The sequence below is a fragment of the Diorhabda carinulata genome, chromosome X, assembly GCF_026250575.1.
Source record: "Diorhabda carinulata isolate Delta chromosome X, icDioCari1.1, whole genome shotgun sequence".
In the NCBI taxonomy this organism is placed as follows: domain Eukaryota; kingdom Metazoa; phylum Arthropoda; class Insecta; order Coleoptera; family Chrysomelidae; genus Diorhabda; species Diorhabda carinulata.
In genome coordinates this window covers 30,387,959-30,411,379 of record NC_079472.1, presented here as the reverse complement: position 1 = coordinate 30,411,379, position 23,421 = coordinate 30,387,959, and the positions used below count along the sequence as shown (strand labels likewise).

The window sequence follows — 23,421 nt, the reverse complement described above, 5'->3', positions numbered from 1 at the left end:
GATTTTACCGAAAGACTATGTTATGCTAATATTCAACCAAACAATTCATTCGTATTTTTAGAATAATATCATTTTTGCAAAAATGAATTTGTAGTCACTCCCATTTTAATGTTTGAAATAACCTGATTTTATCTATAAACTTGAGAGAAAGATACTACATAGGATTTTTATAGAAACAGAAAGAGACAGCTATATGATCATAATATATTCGATAATCAACAAGATTGCAGTCATGTCATTGAGTTAATATCAAACATTTTTTTATATTTCAAGTTTGATATGTTAATTTATCTCAATTTTAAATAACTAACTTTCCGTTTCATATAATATTTAATTTTTCATTTTATTTAACGAACTTGAACGATTAGCTCTATCCTTGTTTGAGATTTGAATCTGGTATAGACGCCTCCTTACTTGTTAGGGTGGCGATACTGAGGTCCGGTATTTGTTACCAACACGTTGTACGTAGTTGTCTTTGTCTGTTACATTCGTTTATACCCAAGTAATAACATATATCGTTAGAGTTTCCGGACGTAGCCTATTTTCGTGGAATAGTTTAGACAAGTTAGTTCGCGTTCAAGTTGGACTTTAATATTTGTTAAATAACCCGTTTCTGATAAATGTCCGAATTAAAATTAAAAATGTCTGCAGCAGTAGATACGAGTAATGGTGAGTAGTTAGTCGAATTAAACATTTTTTTATACTTAGTTTAGTTTTAATAAAGCATATTAGTTGTGTTGAGGTTTTATACATCTGGATAATTCCTCGTGCTTTTTCTTATTTTAAAGAAAACGTTTCTTTTCTTGATTATTGGTAATTAGTTATTAATCACGTTAATAGGAAATTTGTTGTATTATTTTGATAGTTTCCTGGAAAAAACGCAAACACCCTGGTGATCCATCTAGGGAATTGAAAATAGAAATGAAAAGACCGAGATATTATTATTACAGGCTTGCTAGTGAAAGCTCAAGAGGCTCGGAGGAAGACACTGAAAGCGTCTATAGTGTTCAGGATCACGAAACTGGTAGGCTCCTGAATATTTCAAGGATAAAAGGCTTCCAACTTAATTAATTGTTTTTAGACGTGGCAAAGGATACAACAGATACTGATTCAAAGTCTGATGATAATGAAGACATTGAATTGATAGAATATGAGGTTGCCAGTCTATCTGAAGGCAGTGTGTCTTCAGGATCCACTGCTAGTGAAACGGATGTAAGTTATTCATTGTGTTCATTGTATTTAGTGTGTTGGTGGGTTATATACGTTTATTTTTACCTTATTTCTAAATTATTACAGGATCAGGTGATTTTCGCGGCTGCTATTGAAGCTATTTGCGATTCTTCTATTGAAACCTGGATAACAGATGGAGAAGAATCTGATAGTAGCTCGTTTGAGAATACGAGCATAAATACGTTGGGATTTGTGACTTGTGTTCAATGCAAATCTATTAATGACAATCCTCTTTATAGATATTGTGAAAAATGTTTTCAGGTATTTATTTGTTTTTTATATGGATTTTTTTAAATGTTTTGGTGAAAAAATTGCATTGCTCTTTCTAAATTTCATTCGATTATATTTAAAATTGATTTATATGGTATTGTTTTAAACTAAAATTGAGGTATTGACTTTTATTTCTAAGTAATTAGACATTATTTGAATAAATCTAGACTAAATCATGTATTGTGATTGTTTTTAGATCCATCTGGTGTCTTCTACATTTTTTAATTGATATTTACATTGTTTTTTTATTCATTTATTACATTGTTCATTAATTTATAAATTTATTCTATCTACTGTTTCCTGGTGGTCTCAATTTGAGATTTGAGCTCAATATTTTGTATTAGGACATTATTACATACAATTTGAAAGTTTTCATTTGATTTATTTTGATTTTCTAATTGTTTTTCCTTGGGAAACAATCCCTGTAACCATTTATTACATTTCTTGTTTATTCCTCCATATATTTAGCTTCTTTATCAATTTCTTTTCTCTCAAGCTTCTTTATGGTCTTAATTCAAGGTTCCAGTTCAATATTTTGTTAACGATTCAGTATTGATACATCGTTTTATACTATTTGATGGTTTCAGTGACTTTTATCATTAATTTTTGTCTTATCGACTGTATCTTCAATTTCTTCATGAATTTCTTCTCTCTATAGCTTTTTGGTGGTTTCAATTCAATGTTTCATTTGAATATTTTGGATTGGGACTTTGTTTCATACTATGTTATAGTTTTGATTTTCTTCAACATTTTTTAGCTTTTCTTCTTTAGAAAACAATCTCTGTAACTATTATTGTTTTTTATTTCATATACTCTTTGCTTATCTTCTTTACCAATTATTTTTTTCTTTAGCTTCTCTTGTGGCTTTCAATTCAATATTTTGTTGAAGTATGTGTGTTGGAACGTTTTTTATTATTCGTTGGTTTTATCTTGATATTCTTTCAGATTTTGAATATTTTATTCCTTAAAGAACCATTTTTGTAACTCTTATTATTAGGAAATTAATTTGTCCTAAAATTGGTTAAGTTGGGAAGCTAATTAGGCCATAAAAGATCAAATTTGATTATTTTTTCAAACGAATTTTGTCCAAAATTGGTTTATCTAAATTCAATTTGATATAAAATTGGCTGCTATGGTTAAATTGGTCCAAAATAGATTTACATAATTAGATTTTGTCCAAAACTGTCCTTATTGTCTATAAAAATAGAGTTTCTTAGTTTAATTTTGTGAAATAACATTTTTCAAGTTCAATTTGATAGTCCTGATTAGCTCAGAAATTGACTTTTCCAAGATAAGTTTGGTGAAGAATAGTTTTAGATCCCTGTTTTTAGTCTAATTTGGTGATTTTTCCAAACAAATGTCCAAAAATGGTTTATTCAATTCGATATAAATCTGTTTAAATTGATCGAAAATATGTATATTTTTTTCAAAATTGTTTCTTTTGTATGTAAAATTGCATTTATTAACTCAATTCTGTGGAAAAAGTTTTTCGAAACTCAATTTGACAAAAAAATTTGATTTTCTGAAATTAATTTGTGCCAAAAATATATTTTTCAAGTTCCTTAAGCTCTAAAATTGGTTTTTCTAAATCTATTTAGTGAAAAATTGACTTTGCGGAGTTTAATTGGACCAAAACTCCGTATTATGATTTGTGAAGGTTTTTTTTGTAAATAGGGGGCTACAATAAATATATTAAAGTTGAATATTTTTTTAAATTTATTTTGTTTTTATTGTATTTTTATAATTTTTTGTGCTGTCTAATGTATATTTTTGTTAATAACAAAATATTTTACACTCATAATCATTCCTATAGCGAGAGCATGTGATTCTATAGCTTTTTTTTCAGCTTCTAATTTGGAATTATAACAAAAATATTTTATTTTATCCTTTTCGAAATCGTATAATCCATTTATCAAGGTTTCAAATATCCATTCTTTCAGTTTTACCAATAATTGGTTATATGATTTAAATGTAATGTTTTTTTTATATGGGAAGGGGGGCTATTTTGAAGAAATAGGGGCTTGTTTGAAGAAACAAAAAGAAGTACACCTAGAAAAAAGTTAGAAGAAAAATTGTTGTTTGTGTTTTAATTTTTTTAGGTTAGATTTAGTTTAGATTAGTTGAAGTTTAATCAAAAATTGCTTTTCTCTATGAAATAAGACGTTTTCATAGACAAAAGGTTCTAATTCAGTCATCAGTAAAATTGATTTTCAATCCCTAGGATTTCGATAAATGGATTGAAAACGCTAAAATAACGTATTTTTATTGTGATTTTAAGGGGGTATTCTGACCTAGAATCCTAAATTTTAGGAATTCATGAAAGTAACCTAATAAAATCAAAATTCCAATAAATTACAGGCCGGTAGTGATCTGGAACAAAAAAATTTTTTATAAAACTCTCAATCTATAATGATGTCGCTGTTGCATTAACAAAAAAAAATCACAAAATGGCATCGACTTGAAATATCAATTTTTTTTTTAAGAATAATGCAGATTTTTTTCAAAATCCGATCAAGAACATATTCCTAAGGGTGTAAGCGAAAAAAATGATTTTTTTTCTCAAATTTCTAGACCAGAATACTCCCTCGAACCGACTCCTAGAGGTCGTTTAAAATTGTTTTATTTATTTATTTTCAAAAAGAATCGTAAGAAGTTTTATCCGCCGAGACCGAGAGGTAACAAGAAATCGAAAAAAAAGGTCGATGATCCTGTGAAATTGGACACTTTGAGGTCCTGTCTAAGCGGATTGTCGTCTTTAGATTCAGGTGTAGGATCGAGTCAGGAATGTCCTCCGTTGGATTTGGACCAGATCGTTGTACCAGATAAGCATCTTAAATCAGGTACGTTTTTTTTTCTCGTAAAAATGCAATTTTTTTCATATTATATACCGAAAATTTATAATCCTAAAATTCTATTTTATTTCAAACCGATTTATTTATTGCTATAAATTTACCCCGTATAAAATAATTTACAAATATAATGAAAAATAAATCATTTTGGATAAAAACGAACAAAGTTTTGTTTCATATATTGAAATTTTTGTTAATATTTTCGAAATGTATCATAACCTCACTTATTTTAATAATAAATTCAATTAAACAACTTTTGAAATTTAAAAAAGGAACCAGTTATTGTTAAAAAAATGTGTTTTGTTATAAATCGTTCTCTTTTGATAAAAAAATCAGTTTAATTTGATCTAAATGCGTTTTCTATTGAAAAAGACCACAAAAAAATAAAATCTTCCACTCTTTAGGCCCTTTTATATGTTTTTTGTCATAAATTTTCTGAATTTGTGATTTCTTTCGTTAAAAAACTCTGCTTAAACGGACTTAAAATTATAAAAAGTCATGTCCTTCCTATAAGTTCTGAAACAAAAAAAAATTGTAAAACTAAAGAAAATCAATTCAATCTTTCAAGGATATATATACAAAATCGTTTATTTGTTACTCAAATTTATTAATTTTTGAAATGAAATCAATTCAGAATTCAATTTCATAACTTTTAGGTTATTATTCGTATTTTCCAAGCAGATAAATTTGAAAATAACAACTAATTTTTTTTTAAATCAAAATTCAAAAATCACGTGAATCAATTATTAAAAATATTGCACATAATTCATTACTAGATTTATATGTATTGAAAATGCTTTGTTCGCTGGTTTAATTTCGATTCAGTTCAGAGTTATCGAAATCGTACAAATGTCATTCGGTCATGTAGTTCATTGATTCCCACTCAAATACGAGACATCCGAGTATTTTATTTGTGCAGGAATATATCGGGCCCACAGTTCTGCTATGAGCTTATTAAGAGCCAATAAAAGCCAAGGACGCCAGTTTGTAGGCGGGGCATAAATGCGCGATTTATTTAAATTTGTGACAATGGAAAAATCACCATGTTCTTGATTGAAAGTATGAAAAATATGAAAGCAAAGTCAATTAAAAACTTACTTTTTCAGCTAGATTTGTAATTTTTGTTAAATTTGGCATTCTGGCATACGCTCGTAAGTTCCAAAATGTACTAAAATATCAAATTTGGTCAAAATTGTCCATGCAAGATATTAGTAAAAAATAACAAAAAAAAAGTGGGTAGTGAATTCCATTTCATCTTTCATCTTGCTTTATTTGTTGGTTTGATTCAGAGCGTACGATTGTCATAACTTCGGGAAACATCGATTTAGTTCGTTAATGATTCTGTATCTAGAAGTTCTTGACAGGCGCGAACAAAGCTTTTAACGAAACTTCATTTTACAACGTTGTCGGATTGTATTTTTTTTCTTGATATCGTTTTCTCGTTAAAAAATCTTGATATAAACAAAACATTGAAATGTAAAATCGAGTTGGTTTATTAAAAAAAATATTATTTTCAAAAATTTATAGTTTTTATCCCAATTTTTAATAGTATTTGATAAATTGTTTTAAAAAAATATCTTATGTAAATTAATATGGTTTCGATAATAATAAATCTTGCAACACTGTAAACCGATACTTCACGATTTCTTACAAGTATAACGATTTAATTTATATTTTAGATTGTGATTGTTGTTTTACAACGAAAAAAATCGAAAAAACCTTAAAATAAAAAATTTTTGATTACGTTTTTTAGCGATTTTGAGTGATCGATAATGTTGTTTATTATTTCCCACTATAGGTATGTCAATTAGTGATGTAGGCGATTTATTACTGAAGGAAAATGCTGCCGAGGAACACGGAAGTAAATCGAAACGTAAAAGACAAGCTTCCGAAAGTAGTTTATCCGATTTCGATGTAAAAAAAAGAAAATTATCGAGTCCGTCTAACGAAAATTCCGTTATAAAAAGCGATGAAAATATAAAATTCGAAATTTCACAAAATGAAAATGCCGCGGTAACTTCGGAAAACGATCAATTATCGAATCAAACATCGGAAACGTCGGAATTGTGTATAATATGCAACGGCGCCCCTAAAAATAGCATATTCATACATACGAATATAGCTCACCAGTGCTGCTGTTATAAATGTGCCAAAAGGACTTTACGTACCACTAAAAGATGTCCGATTTGTAATCGATACGTTAATAAAGTATTGAAATTATTTACAGCTTAGCGAAAAATTGAAATTACAAATTTTCTAGGTAGATAGTTGGAATTTATAATAATTATTTGAAATGTCGTCGAATTATTTATTTACGTAGAGGTATTTAGATGTTACGTATTTTTTTTATTTTCACCAAAAAAAAAATCTTAGAACGGTGTTTTTTTTTGATACGAGGTCGAAAAAACGACTACTTCTTTTAGGTAGTAAAAATATTATCCAGTCCTGTCGTATTCTAATTGATGTTTTTTTAAAAGGGCTTTTTTTTGTCTATTTCAGAGATTCCCGAACTTTTCTAGTTAAACCAGAATATATTTTAGATTCATTTTCGTCGTTTATAATATCCCCCATTTTTTGATTTTTTTTTCATGTTTTAGCTCCACTGGAACACCTCTTGGACTCATTTTTTTTGGTATTCTGACTTTTCCAATTGTTATTTTTGGACTATTTTCATGTGTTAACTCTATTGGAACACATTTTTTACTCATTTTCGTCGTTTATAACTTTCCCTATTCAAGTTTTGATTTTTTTTCATGTGCTAGCTCCACCGGAACACTTTTTGGACTCATTTTTTTGGTATTCTGACTTTTCCAATTGTTATTTTTGGACTATTTTCATGTTTTAACTCTATTGGAACACATTTTTGACTCATTTTCGTCGTTTGTAATTTTCCCTATTCAATTTTTGATTTTTTTCATGTTCTAACTCCACTAGAACACCTTTTGGACTCATTTTTTAATATTTTTTCTCTTCCAATTGTTATTTTTGAATTATTTTCATGTTTTAACCCTATTGGAACACATTTTCGTCGTTTATAACTTTCCCTATTCAAGTTTTGATTTTTTTTCATGTTCTAACTCCACTAGAACACCTTTTGAACTCATTTTTTTGGCATTCTTTTTTTCCTTTTGTTGTTTTTGGAATATTTTCATGTTTTAACTCTATTGGAACATATTTTAGATTTATTTTTGTATGTTTCCTCTTCTTCAGTTCTTGTTTTGAACTTTTTTTTATATTCTAGTTCTACTGGAACATTTTTCAAACTCATTTTTATGCGTTCTCAATTTATACTTCCACTCTTTCACTTTCTATTTACTTTTCATAAATTTTCGGTTACTCAGTATCATTTTTTCCTTGTTTTAACTCTACTGGAAAACTTTGTTTGGTATGTTCTAGCTTTCTTGGGATCCATTCTGAATTTATTCATAGTTTAGCTCAATTCTTGAACTTTGTCTAAACGTTCCAACTTCTCCGAAACATTACATCGTCTTTTTGATGTTCCAAATCAATCGGAACATCTTTTGGATTTTGTTTCGTTTGTTCTAGCTTCCTTTGGAATATTTCTCGATCTCTTTTGAGGTTTAGCTCAACTGGAACATTGTTCTAGCTTTATTAGAGTAATTTCTGGACTTATTTGCGATCCACATAAACTTGAACATCTTTTGGATGTAGTTTTATACGTTTCAGCTTCATTAGAACATATCTTGGTCTTTATTTCGATTTTTAGTTCAATTGCAACATATTTAGGATTTTGTACTCAGAGCCGGCTTAAGCTCAAACCGTAATAAAAATAATAGTATTTTGTTGGGATTTAAACGTAATCAACCCTGTAAAACAACGTTCCAAGTCCTCAATTAATTGACGTTGAAACTTCTTTTAAATTTTTCTCTTTCTATTTTCATTCGATTAGAATTTATGACGTAAAATTAACAAAGGTGAGTGTTAGTTTTTCCTCCAAAGCTCCCTTAAATTTAAAATTATTCTATTTATTATAAATTATCTCATAAAAAAAATATTGTCCCTATAATTTCCCAAGGATAACGTAGGACGTATTTATAGAAAGTTCATGGACCCCATGAATGCTACTAGCGGCACGCGAATTTCATTTTTATATTTTTCATTTTCGCTGGTATGTGACGTCTGGAAACCTCGTTTCAGAAATTTAAGAGTGACAAGACTGAACCAAAGATGTTTAATATATTTTTTTTTTGTATATATTTATGTGTATGGTACAAGGTATGCGCGAAATAAAACGAAATATTTTCATTGACGGATCAATATTTTAAATCATTCCACCAAAAATCACCGTCGGAAACGTATTTCTATAAATTTCGATAAAATATTTCCTTTAAATATGGCACCGTCGCAGTTTTGGTTGATGAAATCGTTGTTCGAAATAATTCCACCAAAAATCAACATTTGAATATTATTTCTATGATTTTCGATAAAATATTATGGCAACATCGCAGTTTTTATTAACGAAACACTGTTTGGAATAATTCCGCCAAAAATAACAATTTGAAACGTGTTTATATAATTTTCGATAAAATATTTTCTCTGAATGTGGCAACGTCGAAATTTGATTAACAAAACGTTGTTTTTAATCGTTCTACCGAAAATCACCGTCGAAACTTATTTCTATAATTTTCGATTAAATATTTCCTTAAAAAATGGCAACGTCGCAGTTTTCGTTGATTAAACTTTGTTTGAAATCATTCCACCAAAAATCACAATTTGAAACGTGTTTACACAATTTTCGATAAAATTGTTTATCTAAATATGGCAACGCCGCAATTTGCCAATAAAACTTTGATTGAAATAATTCCACCAAAAATCACAATTTGAAACACATTTCTATAATTTTAGATGAATTTCTTTCTATGAATCTGGCAACGCCGCAATTTTTGTTGATGATTTCATTCTTCAAAATAATTCCACCACCAAAAATCAACGTTTGAAACGGATTTTTATAATTTTCGATAAAGCATTTCCTTTAAATATGGCAACGTCGCACTTTTCGGTAATGAAACTTTGATTGAAATTATTCCACCAAAAATCACAATTTGAAACAATTTCCTTGATTTTCGATAAAATTCGTTCTCTGAATATGGCAACACCGCAATTTTGATTGGAATCGTACAAAACAGTATTTCGTTATTCCAATGAAGATTTACTTATACGGGGTGATCCGAAATTAATTTATCAATAATAATTTCTATATTTTATTTTCTTTCATTAAAGATCGCCTTATATCCTCGCCAGTTAGATTATAGAGAGTTATAGTAGTGGGATAGTGGCATAATAAAACATCAAAGTGTATTAACTCTAATATATTTCCAGCTTTCAAATCTCAATTTTTTTTTGTTCAAAAGGCATTAAATTCATTGGTTTCAAAAATCAATATTATGCCGCAATTTTCAACTAATTAATTCCCATATTCGAAAGCTCGGAAATATATTAGAATTAGTACAGTGTGGTGGTTGATTTTGCCACAATCCCACTACTTATATATATTTTTTTAACTGTTAAAAATAGCCTCTTAAATTTTTGAAAGGCACATTGGCAACACTGGAATGAATATCTAATATTATAGATCCATACCTAATTAAATTAGGCTATCAGGATCTATCCTTGCACGTTTCAGTATAACTAGAATTTTTTTTTATGTTTAATGTCATAAAAAAATTATCCTAGTTCATATGATGTGTCATTTGGATTATTTGTGTTTAGAAATTTTTGTGCAATACAATTTTTTTTATTTTGTTTTGAAATAAATATTTTCCGTGCTGGGTAATAAATTTTATTACTCATTTTATATATTTTTATTTCATTCTACCCTTTTGTCAATCCTTAATTAGAGAGGTAAGTACGTCTAAAATCGAAAAAATTGAATTGTTTTCCATTTTTTCCATTGCAAAAGATAAACGCGTTTATACCCTATATATAAAATGAAATGTATCTGTCAACGGTAAGTATGTATCAGGAAATAAAATTAGGGGGTTATTTCATCAATTGAGTACGCTTAACTTTGAATCCTGCACTGTTTTAATCATATATATTGAAATATCACAAATTTTTAATTTTTTTCCAATAAAAAAATTTTGTCAATGATACTTTTAGCTCTGAAGCCGGTTCTGTTTCATTTCTAAACATTTAAATGTTACAAATTTCATTAATTGACCAGAATCCGGCTCTGAATTATAAAAATCGATTTAAATTTTATTAATTTCAATTAATTATTTCGAAATAAAATTTTGTGAATTAATTAAGCTTAGGAACTGAAGCCAAATCTATTCGAATAGTAAATATTCAAATTTCTATTGCTTGGAAATGCTTAGCTCTAAATCTGGTTCTGTTTCAATCATACATATTTAAATATAATGAAGTGGCTCCATCTATCCTGAACATTTATAAATGTAATTTACAGTTTCCTATAAAATGAGTATGACAATTTTAATCGAAAATATAAATACTGTAACCATTGACCCGTACAGAATCAAATTTTTGTCACTAAAATATGAACCTAAAGAAAAAAATTTTACCTTCAATGCCGAAATACTATTTTTTATTTTCTTCTCAATACAAAGAGTTACGTACTTCGTAAATATAAACTCCTGAACTGTGTAACCCTATGAGAAAAGGCCATTATAGTGAAAAGAAAAATGATGTAGCTAGACTCGTCACAATATTTTCTCTAGTCCATATTTAAATTGAGACGTTTTTAGTTTTGTTAAAAAGCTATTCGTTATTTTCTTTTACGCTGTAAATTTAATAAAATATTTCATTTAATTAATAATTCCATAATTTTCTATAGTTATCACGTTCTAATTACTTTCCAGTTATGATACAAACTTCCATTGTAAATATACTATAATTGCTTACATTTAATTACAATTCAACCAATAGGAAATAAGGAAAAAACTTTTGAGTACCATATGCACTTTAAAACGTGTTATTGTTTTTAACATTAAATATGGAAACAATTTACCACGAAAAAATTCGTCAACAATAAAACAATTAGGTTAAGTCAAACTGTCATTTACTGTCAACTACCGGTAAGTAAAACTTCCTGCCACCATTTTGAATAAAACAATAACCAACCCCATGTCGCAGCTTGATTCAGGTGAAAAATTAACTTGAAATTAATGTACATCCACAGTATAATTTCATTTCAATGAAAATTACCCTTAATATAAGTGGAAAATTAACAAACGATCTACTTCTTTCTGCTCTATTATAATTAAAATATCCACGACGTTGAAGTTTCTTTCTCTCTTCAGACAGTATAATTCTCCTTACATGACTAAAAACCGAATCAAGCAAAGACATATACTCAAGATGGTGGAAATATTTACGACATGTACGTGGATAAAATAAACACATAAAATCCTGGGTTGTAACTATGTTTAGGGGTGAGGTCAGGCGCATATATTTAATTACTTATTTAAAAACATCTCAAGAATGACTCAGACCTCTCCGTTCTAAATCAAATTTCCCCACTTTGTTGTTATCCCCCATTTAGTCCACGCCACGATAGCCTTTTGAAATTAACGATTTTAGTTCTTATGAAAGTACTAATTTAAAGCGTTTCATAATAATGGAAGACGACGATGGAATGGGTGTTGTGTATTCTACGCGAAAGAGTGAACCGACGTTGCCATAACTTCGTTATTGGAATTCCAACTCCTACTTATCTCATTAACTAACACGTATAATTGTTCACTGAAATATTAAATGTATGGGTTATTTTATGGAGAGTTATTAATTATAAACGTGACATAATATTTCTAGTTTCAATTTTTAATATATTTTTTTCTTAGTATATACTTCAAAAAATAATAAGTATATGTATTTTTTTAAATGTGAATAGTTTTTTTATGGATTGTTTTCAATTTTTAAATATTTGACATATAATAAAACTTATCTAGGATTATTAATATAATAGATTGTTTTATTCTAACGTAAATACTTTCGATAAAATTTTGTTATCGGCAACGCCGTAAACTGTTTCATGAAATCGAACGCGTCTCATTCTGGCCATTCTGTTCAATTTCAGCATTTCTGTTTCCAACAGCGAGAGTAGTAAGTCGACTCAGTGTAAAATCAGCTGTGAAACCGGTAAATTTTTGTACAGTTACTTTTTATAATATAACTACTTTTTTCCGTTGGAACTTTTATCATATCAAAGGTAAGATTTCAAGAATTAAATTTTTATCGTTGGTAGACGATAATAGATAATTATTTTTACAGTTTTAAGAAGTTTTGATTTTTTTGGGTGGGGTTTTGTCTTCCATCGACGTTGATATTAGTATTTTTTAAAACATGTTTTTGTGTATTAAAAAAAAGTTTTGTTCAATTTACGATTGGTTTATGAATCTATATCTACGATATTTAAAATTATTCCTCCCCTTCGAATGTAAAATCCCTTGATATTTCCTTTACGAGGGTGGATCTTGGGACTGTCTACTCAAACAAAGAACTGGTATTAATAGTAATATTGTAATTTTGCTATTATCAAAGTTTTTACATTTAAATAGTAGTATTGGAAATTTTCGACTTATATTACACAAATTGGTCACTTTTTTCGATAATAATTTTATTTGAAAATTTAACCATTTAAATTTTTTTATTGCCATTCAGTTTTTTTTAATATTTTTGTATTCAAATGAATACGACCCGTGCCAGAAGCGAACCGGCACCATTTAACTTTTTAATATAGATGTTTTTATTATATCAATGAAAGTTTTGATGAGTATTAACTTGAAAGAATATATTTTGATAAGGCAAGTTTTTCTTCCCGACATAGCATCGTTTCCTATGCCGGAAATGGGTTTTCAACGACAAGGAAAATAATTTTTCCATCAATTAATTTAGATTGTTTATCATTAAATAATTTTATTATTAATAGATTCAGTCGAAGCTAATCAAAATGAATGAAAAATAATCCCAACGGAAACGAGATAAATTTTGAGGTTTATTCAATATTATCTGTATTTCAATCAGAAACAATAAACCCTATTGAAAAAAAAAATAATGTATTCGTAATCATGTATTTTTTTCTCTCCATCTCCATTTTACTCATTTCAACTTTCTTGTTTATGTTCAAAACTACTCAGTTCATTTTTATTACTTGTATGGGCAGCTTTAACAAAACATACCACTTTTTTTAATTTCTTAACATCCCCCGTAACTTGCTGGGTTCATTATTTTGCATGTATGGTCAACTTTAAGAAAACTTATACCGATCTTATTAATTTCTGAATATCCGTCGTAACTGATTTTGTTTATTTTCCTTGTATATTTCATGTTTTTAATATCTCTTTTCAACAAAAACTATACCGATATTAGTAATTTCCCAACATACCTCGTAATTTGCCTCGTTTGTTTTTTTTACAGTGTATGGTCAGCTTTAACAAAACTTATACCGATTTTATTAATTTCTTAGTATCCCTCGTAACTTACTTTGTTAATTTTCCTCGTATATTAGTCTCTGTTTCATGTTTTCAATATCTTTTTAAAACCCATACCGATATTATTAATTTCGTAACGTCCCTCATATACTCCTTATGAGAAAAATTGGGAGTTGAATCTGTATTTGAAAGAGGTTGCAAGAATGGATCGCATTTTCATTTCAAAGAATGTTTATTTATAAAATAAATTTTATGTTCTTTAGAAATATATATATATATATATATATATATATATATATATATATACAATAAAATCTAATATTTTTTTTATATTCAGCCAACACATCTAATTTTAACTCACAACAACTGGATATAAATAAAATTATTGAAACTTTCTTTGTTTTCGAGACTGCGTTAAAATATTTTCGACACATCTGTCGGATTATCTCAGGTCAGTTCTGATTTTAACCTTGAAATAAAAATATTCATTGATCTTGACGTGGAAAATGATTCACTAGTGTAGATTCTTCTGTGTGAAAAATATCTATATAAAACGTTTATCTATGAAAAATAACGACACTATAAGGTTTACGATGAGGTTAGAATTGTAATTAGTACATTTCAAAATGTAAACTTTGTAACAATGTAGTAAATAAATACAATGAAGTTTTATGTACCGATAACAACGTTGCCGCTTCGTTTATAAATCTGAAAGCTATTGATTTCTAAATATATTAACAGTATTATCTTATAATGTACTTTTATAACTTTTGTTTTTACAATCTAAATCGCGAGTTCAAAGTATTTTTATTTTTATCCAGTTGTTTTGTGATATTTTTTCTTGGTATTGAAAATCAATTTATTCCCAGAACGATATTTTTCATTATTTATCAATCAACAAAAGATGATTCATAAGACTGTTATCTAGAAGATATATTTGTGTTTATTTCGATTACTTATAATTTAATACGAATAAGTGATATCGTTGTGTCAAGTCGTAACAAATTCCAAATCGATGTTTTCTTAAAAAATCGTTTTTTATCATTATTTTTAGATAGGTACTTTTAAATACATATAAATGTGGATATGTTGTGAATGACCTTGAATTTAGTTCATTAACCACGTAATTATTTTTAAATTATGTATTTTTTATAATTTATGTGTAATCTGAAGTCAGTAACAGCTTTTTTTACAAATATCCCTAGGAAGCTTAATAAGCTCGCGAAAAATAAGAATTTTTTCAATTACCCTCGTATTTAGACCTTGAAGAAATTGTGGTGAGCGGCTCACTATTTTTTAACATTTCGGAATGCGCGGTCAGAGAACGAAAACTGAAATTATGAATAAATAAATGAAATTAACGAACCAACTGAATTTATTTATAAGGTCGTTGACTTTGCCAAACAACAACTGCCGATGCGAAAAATATATGCACCTTTTATTAGCTATACATTCTAATAAGAATTTTACTGCTAATGAAATTGATCTTAATGAAAAACGATTCCACGTAAAATTATTCAAAAAGTAATGATTAATACTTTAAATAAATTATTAATCTCCGTCTCACATAACCTAAAAAATTTCCTTTACGAATTACGTGTTGTATTAATATGTCGATTAACGACGATAAATTTGAATAACCACACCAATGTAATATCATTTCAAGAGAGCAAGGTTAAGTTGAAAGAGAAAAATTTACTAATGTAGGTCGATCATTCGGCAAAAATGGACAAAACCATATGGAGCTCATAACCAGTACGACGCCGTTTGTTTATCGAGAATGTAATGAGAAATATCATTTTAAAGAAAGTTCTGAAACGCTTTCCAAACATATGAAGTATTCCAGATTCTTTTATAAGCGTAGAAATTAATTTTATCTTCATTAATGTAATTATTATTTGTAAAAACCGCATCTCTATATATTTAACGTCCATCTTGAATATTATTTTTACAGTTTCCTACTATAATTAGCTTAATTGTATTTGAAAGTAGAGATGGTTATTAGATATAACAATTTGGCACAATTCCGTTATTTTGGAACGAAAATTATACACACAAGTAAATTTATTATACAATTGTCTATCCCTTTTATGACGAAACCCCGAAAAATATTTTAAAATAACATTAAAAAAATTACGAGAATGCCAAATGACGCATACTTAATAATTAAAATTCCGCCGGTGTGTGTAATATGCCCAGACGACATCGATTCTGAAATGCCTATCACGAACACGTTTCCTTTGGATGTTTTATTGCATACCATCCGCTTTGTTTTCAATATGTACATTTGTACAGGTTATAAATTTATGTAATACAAAAAAATAATTTTCGAATCATCTGTTACAAAATTATTTTTCATTCTAGTACATTATTTACTAAACAAAGTTTCGATTTCTAATAAACAATTACGCGTAAGCTTGCAAAATTTATATAAACACACTTACTATTGAGAATTAAGAATACCACGAATTATGTTTTAAATATTATTAAGTAAATATATGTCAAGTACATGATTATACTTTTTTCACTATTTAGGATTAGTCTTAGTTGTTTTTTCGAAATAAAAACTACCCCTATACATCGAGTTTAATATTTTTATGAACATTCCGTACGCTTATGTTCGATTCTACGTATTGATGCTGATCTTGGTCATGTTGGTACACCTTTTCCATATAAGGATAACGAATTCTAAATACATCATTCATTCCGTTGAAAAGTATGAATAAATTTTCTCGATTTCTTATTTTATTAATGTCGTTACGCAAGCAAATGTATACGGATTATTAAAAATGTCATTCCAATATCTGCTACGAACTTATGCTAAACCCTGTATAAATTCCCATTCTCCCTTATCTCCTATTCTATCGAAACATTCTAAATGTCGTTTAACAGGAAATACAACTTCCGTTTCTAATATTTTTAATCGACGATAGATAAAATGACGTATACTGCAACGTCTTGGCTAAATCCTATCCTGATTATTTAATTTCTATTTTTTTTTCTTCAATTTTGATCATCTGCCGAATATGGTTACTTGAAATGCGTGCCGATTAACCGTTGTCGGGGTCATTCGGAGCCCGAAGTCATACGAGAATGTTGAAATCCAGACAAATATGGCATAAAGAGAATGATTCATACATAGAAAGTATTAGATGAAACGAGACTTAACAAGTGGTTAACGTCTGGTAAATGTAAAATGTTTGAATATAAACTGACACTGTACGAATCGATATTAACACAGTTGTTATTACATTTGGTATAATAATTTAATATATAATGATGGGTGATATATCAATAACAGTTATAAGTAACTGTTATTAGTGTTAATTGCGATAATAAACGTTCTTAATTATTTATTTTCGCGATAAATAGAAAAATATACTTAAATATATTGAATTAGTAATTGTAAATAAATTGGTCAGTCACCTCCAAAAACCAGATTGGGTGTTTTATTGACCATATGGTCCACGATTCTCGTTCTTTTAATAGTGTTTAACTTGCACTCGGTTAATATTTAATTAATACAGTGGCGTACTAAATTTTTTTATAACGTTGAAAATATATTTAAATTATAAATAATTAGATACGATATTCATTAGAGCGTGGATTTTTACAAAAAAAAAACTAAATTGGTACTATTTAATAAATGTTTGATCCAATTAGACGCGGAGATTTGAGTACGCTAGTTTATTAACTCAGACGAATTAATTTATAATAATTATATAAGAAAAAATTACCGGAAATCGGTCAATGAACCACAAAAATAAAACGTTCTAAATATATCAAAGTTGATAAATGTTATTTGGAGTAATGAACCAAATGACAAATAGAGCTGTCATTATCGATAATTTTATTAGATTTAGCGTTATGAAAATAAAACTGTAGACAGTTGAGGAGGAACATAACTTAGAAATGTAGCGGTTTGTTAGACGGAGATCTGTTTCTACCACTTTTTTAACCTCAATAAATTAATTGATAATAATTTAATAATAAAAAAATGCTGGAAATTGTTTTATAAATCATAAAATATGTTCAAAAAATAAAATATAACTAAAAATTGATATTTATTCACAAAACGATACATTTAATTTGGAGTAATGAACCAAACGACAAAGATAGCTGTCATTATCGATAAAAGGAAACTGTACTTTTGTAACAAAACTAACGTTCCATAGATGGTGCTACGTCTTCTATGATCCAATACAGTTGAGGGGAAATATAATCTCGAAATCTATAATTTTTTTAGAAGCGAAAATTTGGTTTTATAACGAAATATTTTCCAGAAATTGGTCTTTGAATCACAAAATATGTTTTAATAATAAAATATATTTAAAACGATAATGAGCCAAACGACAAAAAAATCTCTTATTATCAATAATTTTATTAGGTTTAGGGTGTTATAAAAAAGAAAACTGTACTTTTGTAACATAACTACGTTCCATATATGGTGCTAAGTCTTTTATGATTCAATACAATATAGGGGAAACATAACCTCGAAATCTATCAATTTATTTTTCGTTTAAGATGTCTTGCACCGTACCAGCTGCTCCAGCTCCTCCAGCTCTTAAAGACCTCCCGAAAGTAGCCGACGATCTAAAAACTCAATTAGAAGGTTTCAAACCCAGCAATTTAAAAAACGCCGATACACAAGAAAAAGTTGTTCTTCCATCCGCCGAAGGTAATAAAAATTTCTTACTTTTATATTAGTAAAACCCCGCTAATTTCAGAAGACATTTCTATTTTTGACATTCTCGTATAACATTGTTCTGTTAGTTATTTTTAATATTTAACATTTGGCAAACGTGTATTTCTTTGTTCTTTTCTACTGTCTGGATTCCTAACGGTCTAGACAGAGCGGTTCTATTTGCGACGCGAAATATTTTAGGTTGGAATAGCATAACAGAATATAACGAGTGAAATTATTATAATTTTTAATGTGAAATTAGGAACATTTACGAAATTACTTGTTTAAACAATATTTCATTTTTTTAAATAATAAATATCATCTTTTCTCAGTGTAGCAAGTTACGGCATGATTTCTAAACTTCTACATTTTGTCTCTTTTTAAAACAATATGTTTTATAACGTTTTGGTTTCATTATTATTACATTAATAATAGTAATTCCTTTTGTTTTTTTTTCGTTATTTTGTACATCAACGCATTTTTTTCAATCTAAAACTTGTAATTATTATTGATCTTGACCATAGTACGTGTAGGTTAAATATTTTTTTTAATTTAGTTTCATCGCCCACCTTTAATGCATAATTGGAACACCTGCAACGAATGTTATTTACAAAAATGGCAGATGTGCCTGTTTACTATAGTTAAAATAATTCAGCTTTTGATTAGTAGATGGCGCGTTTATAATATTCTTAATGCTATTTTAATAATGATAATTATATGATTTAAATAGAAAAAAACTTTTTCGGAATTACATATATTTATATTTTAAATGATTCTATGGAAGATGAAAAGGTTTTTTGTATATTGGTGTTAATAGATGTAGCGCAGGAACGTACCCACAACGCTCTTATGGACGGTGTGGAAAATTTCCAAACGTCTAAGCTCAAAAGAACAGACACCAAAGAGAAGATAGTGTTACCTAATGCACAAGGTAAAAGGAAATAGGTATAGTGAAAATTGAGAGGAATAGAACGCCAACAGATTTAACGCTATTTAACAAAATTTTGGCTTCTAATCTCTAATGCCGAGATTGTTTTATTCGAATGCCGTTTTAACCTCAAAATATCGAAAAAATTAACGGGTTTTGAACGTATTTTAAGTGCTTCTAATTTACTTACATTTTAACAAATTTTGGAACCCGTGTATTATAAAAACAAAAAATTATGTCTTCCAAGACAACACGTGTATTCAAGGTCATTTTTTTGTATTGAGTTGTACACTGCTCTACAAAAATTTTCTGCAAGTACAAGGTGAAATAGAAAAAACGCATCAATTTAGTTGTGTTTCATTATTCGTACCTTATATACAGGGTGATCTTGTAGAAATGGGATACAACACTATATTTTTTTTACAGTTTGTCCTTTCTCAGTGGATTACTGATAAAAATAAAAATTTTTATTGCGAAAAAAATATAATTTTGCAAGGGAAACTCGTCATTATGGAAAGAAATGGTTTTTTTTTTCATACTAATCTTAATCGCGCGTGAAAAAATGATGTGAATAATCGAAATATTAATAATCGATTTTTGGTGTTATTATTTCGATTATAATTTTTAGATGTGGCCGCGGAAAAAACCGAAAAAGCTTTAATCGAAGGCATCGAACGTTTCGACACCAGCAAATTGAAGCACACGTTAACGCAAGAGAAAAATCCTTTACCGGATAAAGAAGGTAAACATTAGATTAAAATTGTAAAATGGGCTTAATAGTTTTTACAACTGTACCAGAAATATCGTTTCCCCCTGTATATAATCTATTGGCGATAGTCGTTTCCTTCAAAATATTTATTATTTGTTTCAAATAATCGATACTTTCATAAAAAAAGTTGGAAATATCATGAATCACATTTGTAAAAAATTGGACCGTGTGGACGGTGCTTAACAATTGTAATATCATGTATCTCTCTTTTATATAAACGCTAAATTGAAGTCAAGCAGTCAAAAATCATTAACGACGTTAATTTTTTGATTTGAAACGTTTTTAAAGATTTTAATTTGCCGGATCATGTGAGCTGCTCTCAAATAATTATATATTACGTATTTAGCTAGAATATGACGCTAGATCTCATTGCCGGACGTATGAGCGATACTTAAGACATGCCGGATAGTGTGAGCAATACTTAACCAGCGCCTAGTCTATATTAAGCAGTTAAAAAAATTATCTAAGACCCAAATATTTCATTTTCTTAAACTTATGATTCGCAATTTTCAGCATAACGTAAATTGCCGGATCGTGTGATCGATACTTAATGACTGCCGGTCATAGTGGTTAAAAATTATTTGAAAAATCAAGAGTTTCTTTTTCTACTTCTAAATTTAGAAATTTACGAAAAAAATAATGTAGTATGCCGGATCGTGTGAGCCGTACTTGATTATTTTATACGTAATTCACGATACTAGCATAACGTGAATGCCGGATCCTGTGAGCGATACTTAATGTGTTACATTAAACGTTAGAACAATTATTGTGGAAGTTAAATTTTTTTTTCATTTCTAAGTTTTGAAATATTCGGAAAAATGTAATTTGCCGTATCGTGTGAGCACCATTTCCATATTATACGGTTGAAAAAAATTATCCAAAACCTAAAGATTTTCTCTATTTCGTGTAATTATTGGCACACTTCGAAAAACTTTAATTTGCCGTATCGTGTGAACCGTACTTTATTAAATTATACGTAATTCTCTCTCTATAAGTTGCCGGATCGTGTGAACGATACTTAAATAATTATTATAAAAACTTCTTAATCTGATTACAAATTTTAACTACTTCGAGAATAAATAATCCAAACAGGGCTGTATTTACTTTTTGGTTTTAATATGGTGCAGTTTTAAAAACTATTTTCACAATTTTCTTTGCACTAAATAGCTTTGCATTTTAACAATGCAATTGAATGAATGTTTTGTTCGTAAATAGTATAACGAATTATTCATCAATTTCGATTACTAATTATTTTCTTTAGAAATCATCGTACCAGTCATAAAATTATTGACACAATTATTTAGTTTGCATGATATTTCATCGAAGTCGATTTTATTAGTAACTAAATTTATGTTTCCCGCTTTTTTGTCGTAACAGCTTGTTACTTTTTTTTGTTTCAAATTTTTGCATGAATTTGCTTCGTTTTTGCCTGACAGCCGTCCAACTAGAAAAAACACATCAAACACTCCTAAATGGCGTTGAACATTTCGACAAAAGTACAATGAAACACACGGAAACCGAGGAAAAAGTAGTTCTACCCGATAAAGAAGGTAGGTACCTAGAAATAAAATGCATGTTCAGGTATTTTTCAAATTTTAATACAAAATTTGATTTACCGGATCGTGTGAACTGAACTTAATCCATTTTTAGCTGCTGCAAATAATCTAAATTGTTTTGATTCTTTTTTTTTTTTCAAATTTCAACACAATGTAGTTGACCGGACCGTGTGAACCGGCCTTAATAATCGTTACGATCCATACATAGCTGTTAAAAATAATCTAAAACGTCGTGACTCGTTTTTTTATCAAATTTGTCACAAAATTTGATTTACCGGATCGTGTGAACGAGAATTAATAACCGTTGAAGTCAATTTTTGGCTGTGTTGGATTCTTTTGTTTTGACCAAAAATTTTATTTACCGGATCGTGTAAGCGGGACTTAATTATCCATATTCATACAGTTATAAGTAATATACAACGTCATGATTTTGTTTTACAAATTTAAACACAATGTTATTTGCCGGTTCGTGTGAACAGTACTTAATTTAATATTTATTAAATTGCCGAAACGAACGAATCGTATTTAAATGTCGTGTGAACGGCATTTAAGTGATTAAAAATAATTATTTGTTCATAATACTACCACCTTTTGGAAAAAAAATTGCATTCGAGTGTTAAATTTTTATTAATGAGCAAAAAAAGATGATCTCTGATTTTTGTTTATTTGCAGTCATTGAACAAGAAAAAGGCCAAAAAAATCTGATTTCTGGTATTGAAAACTTCGACAATTCCAAATTGAAACACGCGGAAACTTTGGAAAAAAATCCCCTACCCACCAAGGAGATCATTGATCAAGAAAAGAGCGCTTAAAAATATTCATATCGCGTCCTGCGGGCTCAATTCAATGCCAATTTTTGTATTATTTTATACTTTTATATAATATTTGATACCCCTATTTATATTGTAAGATAATATTTAAGATCAGATTCATCAACGAGACTTTTTATTCAACAACAAATGCTACAACAGAATTTTCATAATTTGATGTTCTCTTTTTAGAAAATTAGGAAAAAATATCTAATTTGATGAAATTACTAGGGTTCAGTTGAAACCGAATAGTCATTGAAGCGATTTGCTTTACTTTTCGACCAAAGTATACAGAGATTTATATTTTTAGATGCAATTTTGTTGTTTTGTAAAAAATCTATCTTTTATTTCGTTTGATATTGTAATCATTTGTACTTATTCTGTTTTTACATTTATCTGTAGGTCTAGTATATCAAAGAAATTAATTTTGCATGAATTATGGTGCTTCAATAAATCATATTAAAAATATAAATTATACCAGTGTTTTATTCCATTATGTTGACATGTAACGTAAACACAAGTTTTCTTAATCGATTCATATAAATCGAAATCTCGAATCACTTCCGAAATATTGAATTTTTCATAAAAGCATGTCATTTTTTTTCTTAATTCCTGGGTTATTTGACATAATAGGTAAAAATATACATTCAAACCAAAAGAATTTAAAAATTCATGGAATATTATGTGAAACAATTGAATTACCGAACCACGAACGAAATCTTGTAATTGATATTTAGTTGATCAAAATATGACTTCATAACTGCCGCCATATTGTTAATTTTATAAGAGATATTGACGTCATACATCAGCGCGATATTTAATTCAGTATTCGTGTTTAGTAACGGCATGGAACAAACAAAGCTAACGACTTTTCATACTTCCAAGATTGACAATGTTGATTTTCCCAACATCAAAA

General features: G+C 28.4%; 2 protein-coding genes across 5 annotated transcripts; both read left to right on the top strand.

Annotated features, from left to right (window-relative positions):
* Positions 1 to 427: 427 nt before the first annotated feature.
* LOC130900925 (E3 ubiquitin-protein ligase Mdm2-like) lies at positions 428 to 10,162 on the top strand. Its single transcript, XM_057811934.1, has 6 exons — positions 428 to 669; positions 866 to 1,024; positions 1,082 to 1,212; positions 1,297 to 1,491; positions 4,142 to 4,340; positions 6,148 to 10,162. The coding sequence occupies exons 1-6, from the start codon at positions 621 to 623 to the stop codon at positions 6,579 to 6,581; spliced, it is 1,167 nt and encodes a 388-aa protein (XP_057667917.1). The 5' UTR covers positions 428 to 620; the 3' UTR covers positions 6,582 to 10,162.
* Positions 10,163 to 12,374: 2,212 nt separating this feature from the next.
* LOC130900923 (thymosin beta) lies at positions 12,375 to 22,977 on the top strand. 4 transcript variants are annotated; one of them, XM_057811927.1, is made up of 6 exons: positions 12,375 to 12,537; positions 18,284 to 18,437; positions 19,261 to 19,374; positions 20,000 to 20,113; positions 21,577 to 21,690; positions 22,369 to 22,977. In XM_057811927.1, exons 2-6 carry the CDS (start codon positions 18,284 to 18,286, stop codon positions 22,506 to 22,508), a joined length of 636 nt encoding a protein of 211 aa, XP_057667910.1. In that variant the 5' UTR covers positions 12,375 to 12,537; the 3' UTR covers positions 22,509 to 22,977. The 4 variants fall into 4 exon arrangements, with proteins under 4 accessions (XP_057667910.1, XP_057667912.1, XP_057667913.1 ...); XM_057811929.1 differs by lacking the exon at positions 19,261 to 19,374; XM_057811930.1 differs by lacking the exon at positions 21,577 to 21,690.
* Positions 22,978 to 23,421: the final 444 nt, after the last annotated feature.

Bases quoted from the DNA above. Each gene is read 5' to 3' on its own strand.
- LOC130900925 (XM_057811934.1), top strand. From the start codon at position 621: ATGTCCGAATTAAAATTAAAAATGTCTGCAGCAGTAGATACGAGTAAT. The intron at 670-865 runs GTGAGTAGTTAG...TTATTTTGATAG, and splicing joins AGCAGTAGATACGAGTAATG to TTTCCTGGAAAAAACGCAAA. The intron at 4,341-6,147 runs GTACGTTTTTTT...TTCCCACTATAG, and splicing joins AGATAAGCATCTTAAATCAG to GTATGTCAATTAGTGATGTA.
- LOC130900923 (XM_057811927.1), top strand. From the start codon at position 18,284: ATGTCTTGCACCGTACCAGCTGCTCCAGCTCCTCCAGCTCTTAAAGAC. The intron at 18,438-19,260 runs GTAATAAAAATT...TGGTGTTAATAG, and splicing joins TGTTCTTCCATCCGCCGAAG to ATGTAGCGCAGGAACGTACC. The intron at 21,691-22,368 runs GTAGGTACCTAG...GTTTATTTGCAG, and splicing joins AGTTCTACCCGATAAAGAAG to TCATTGAACAAGAAAAAGGC.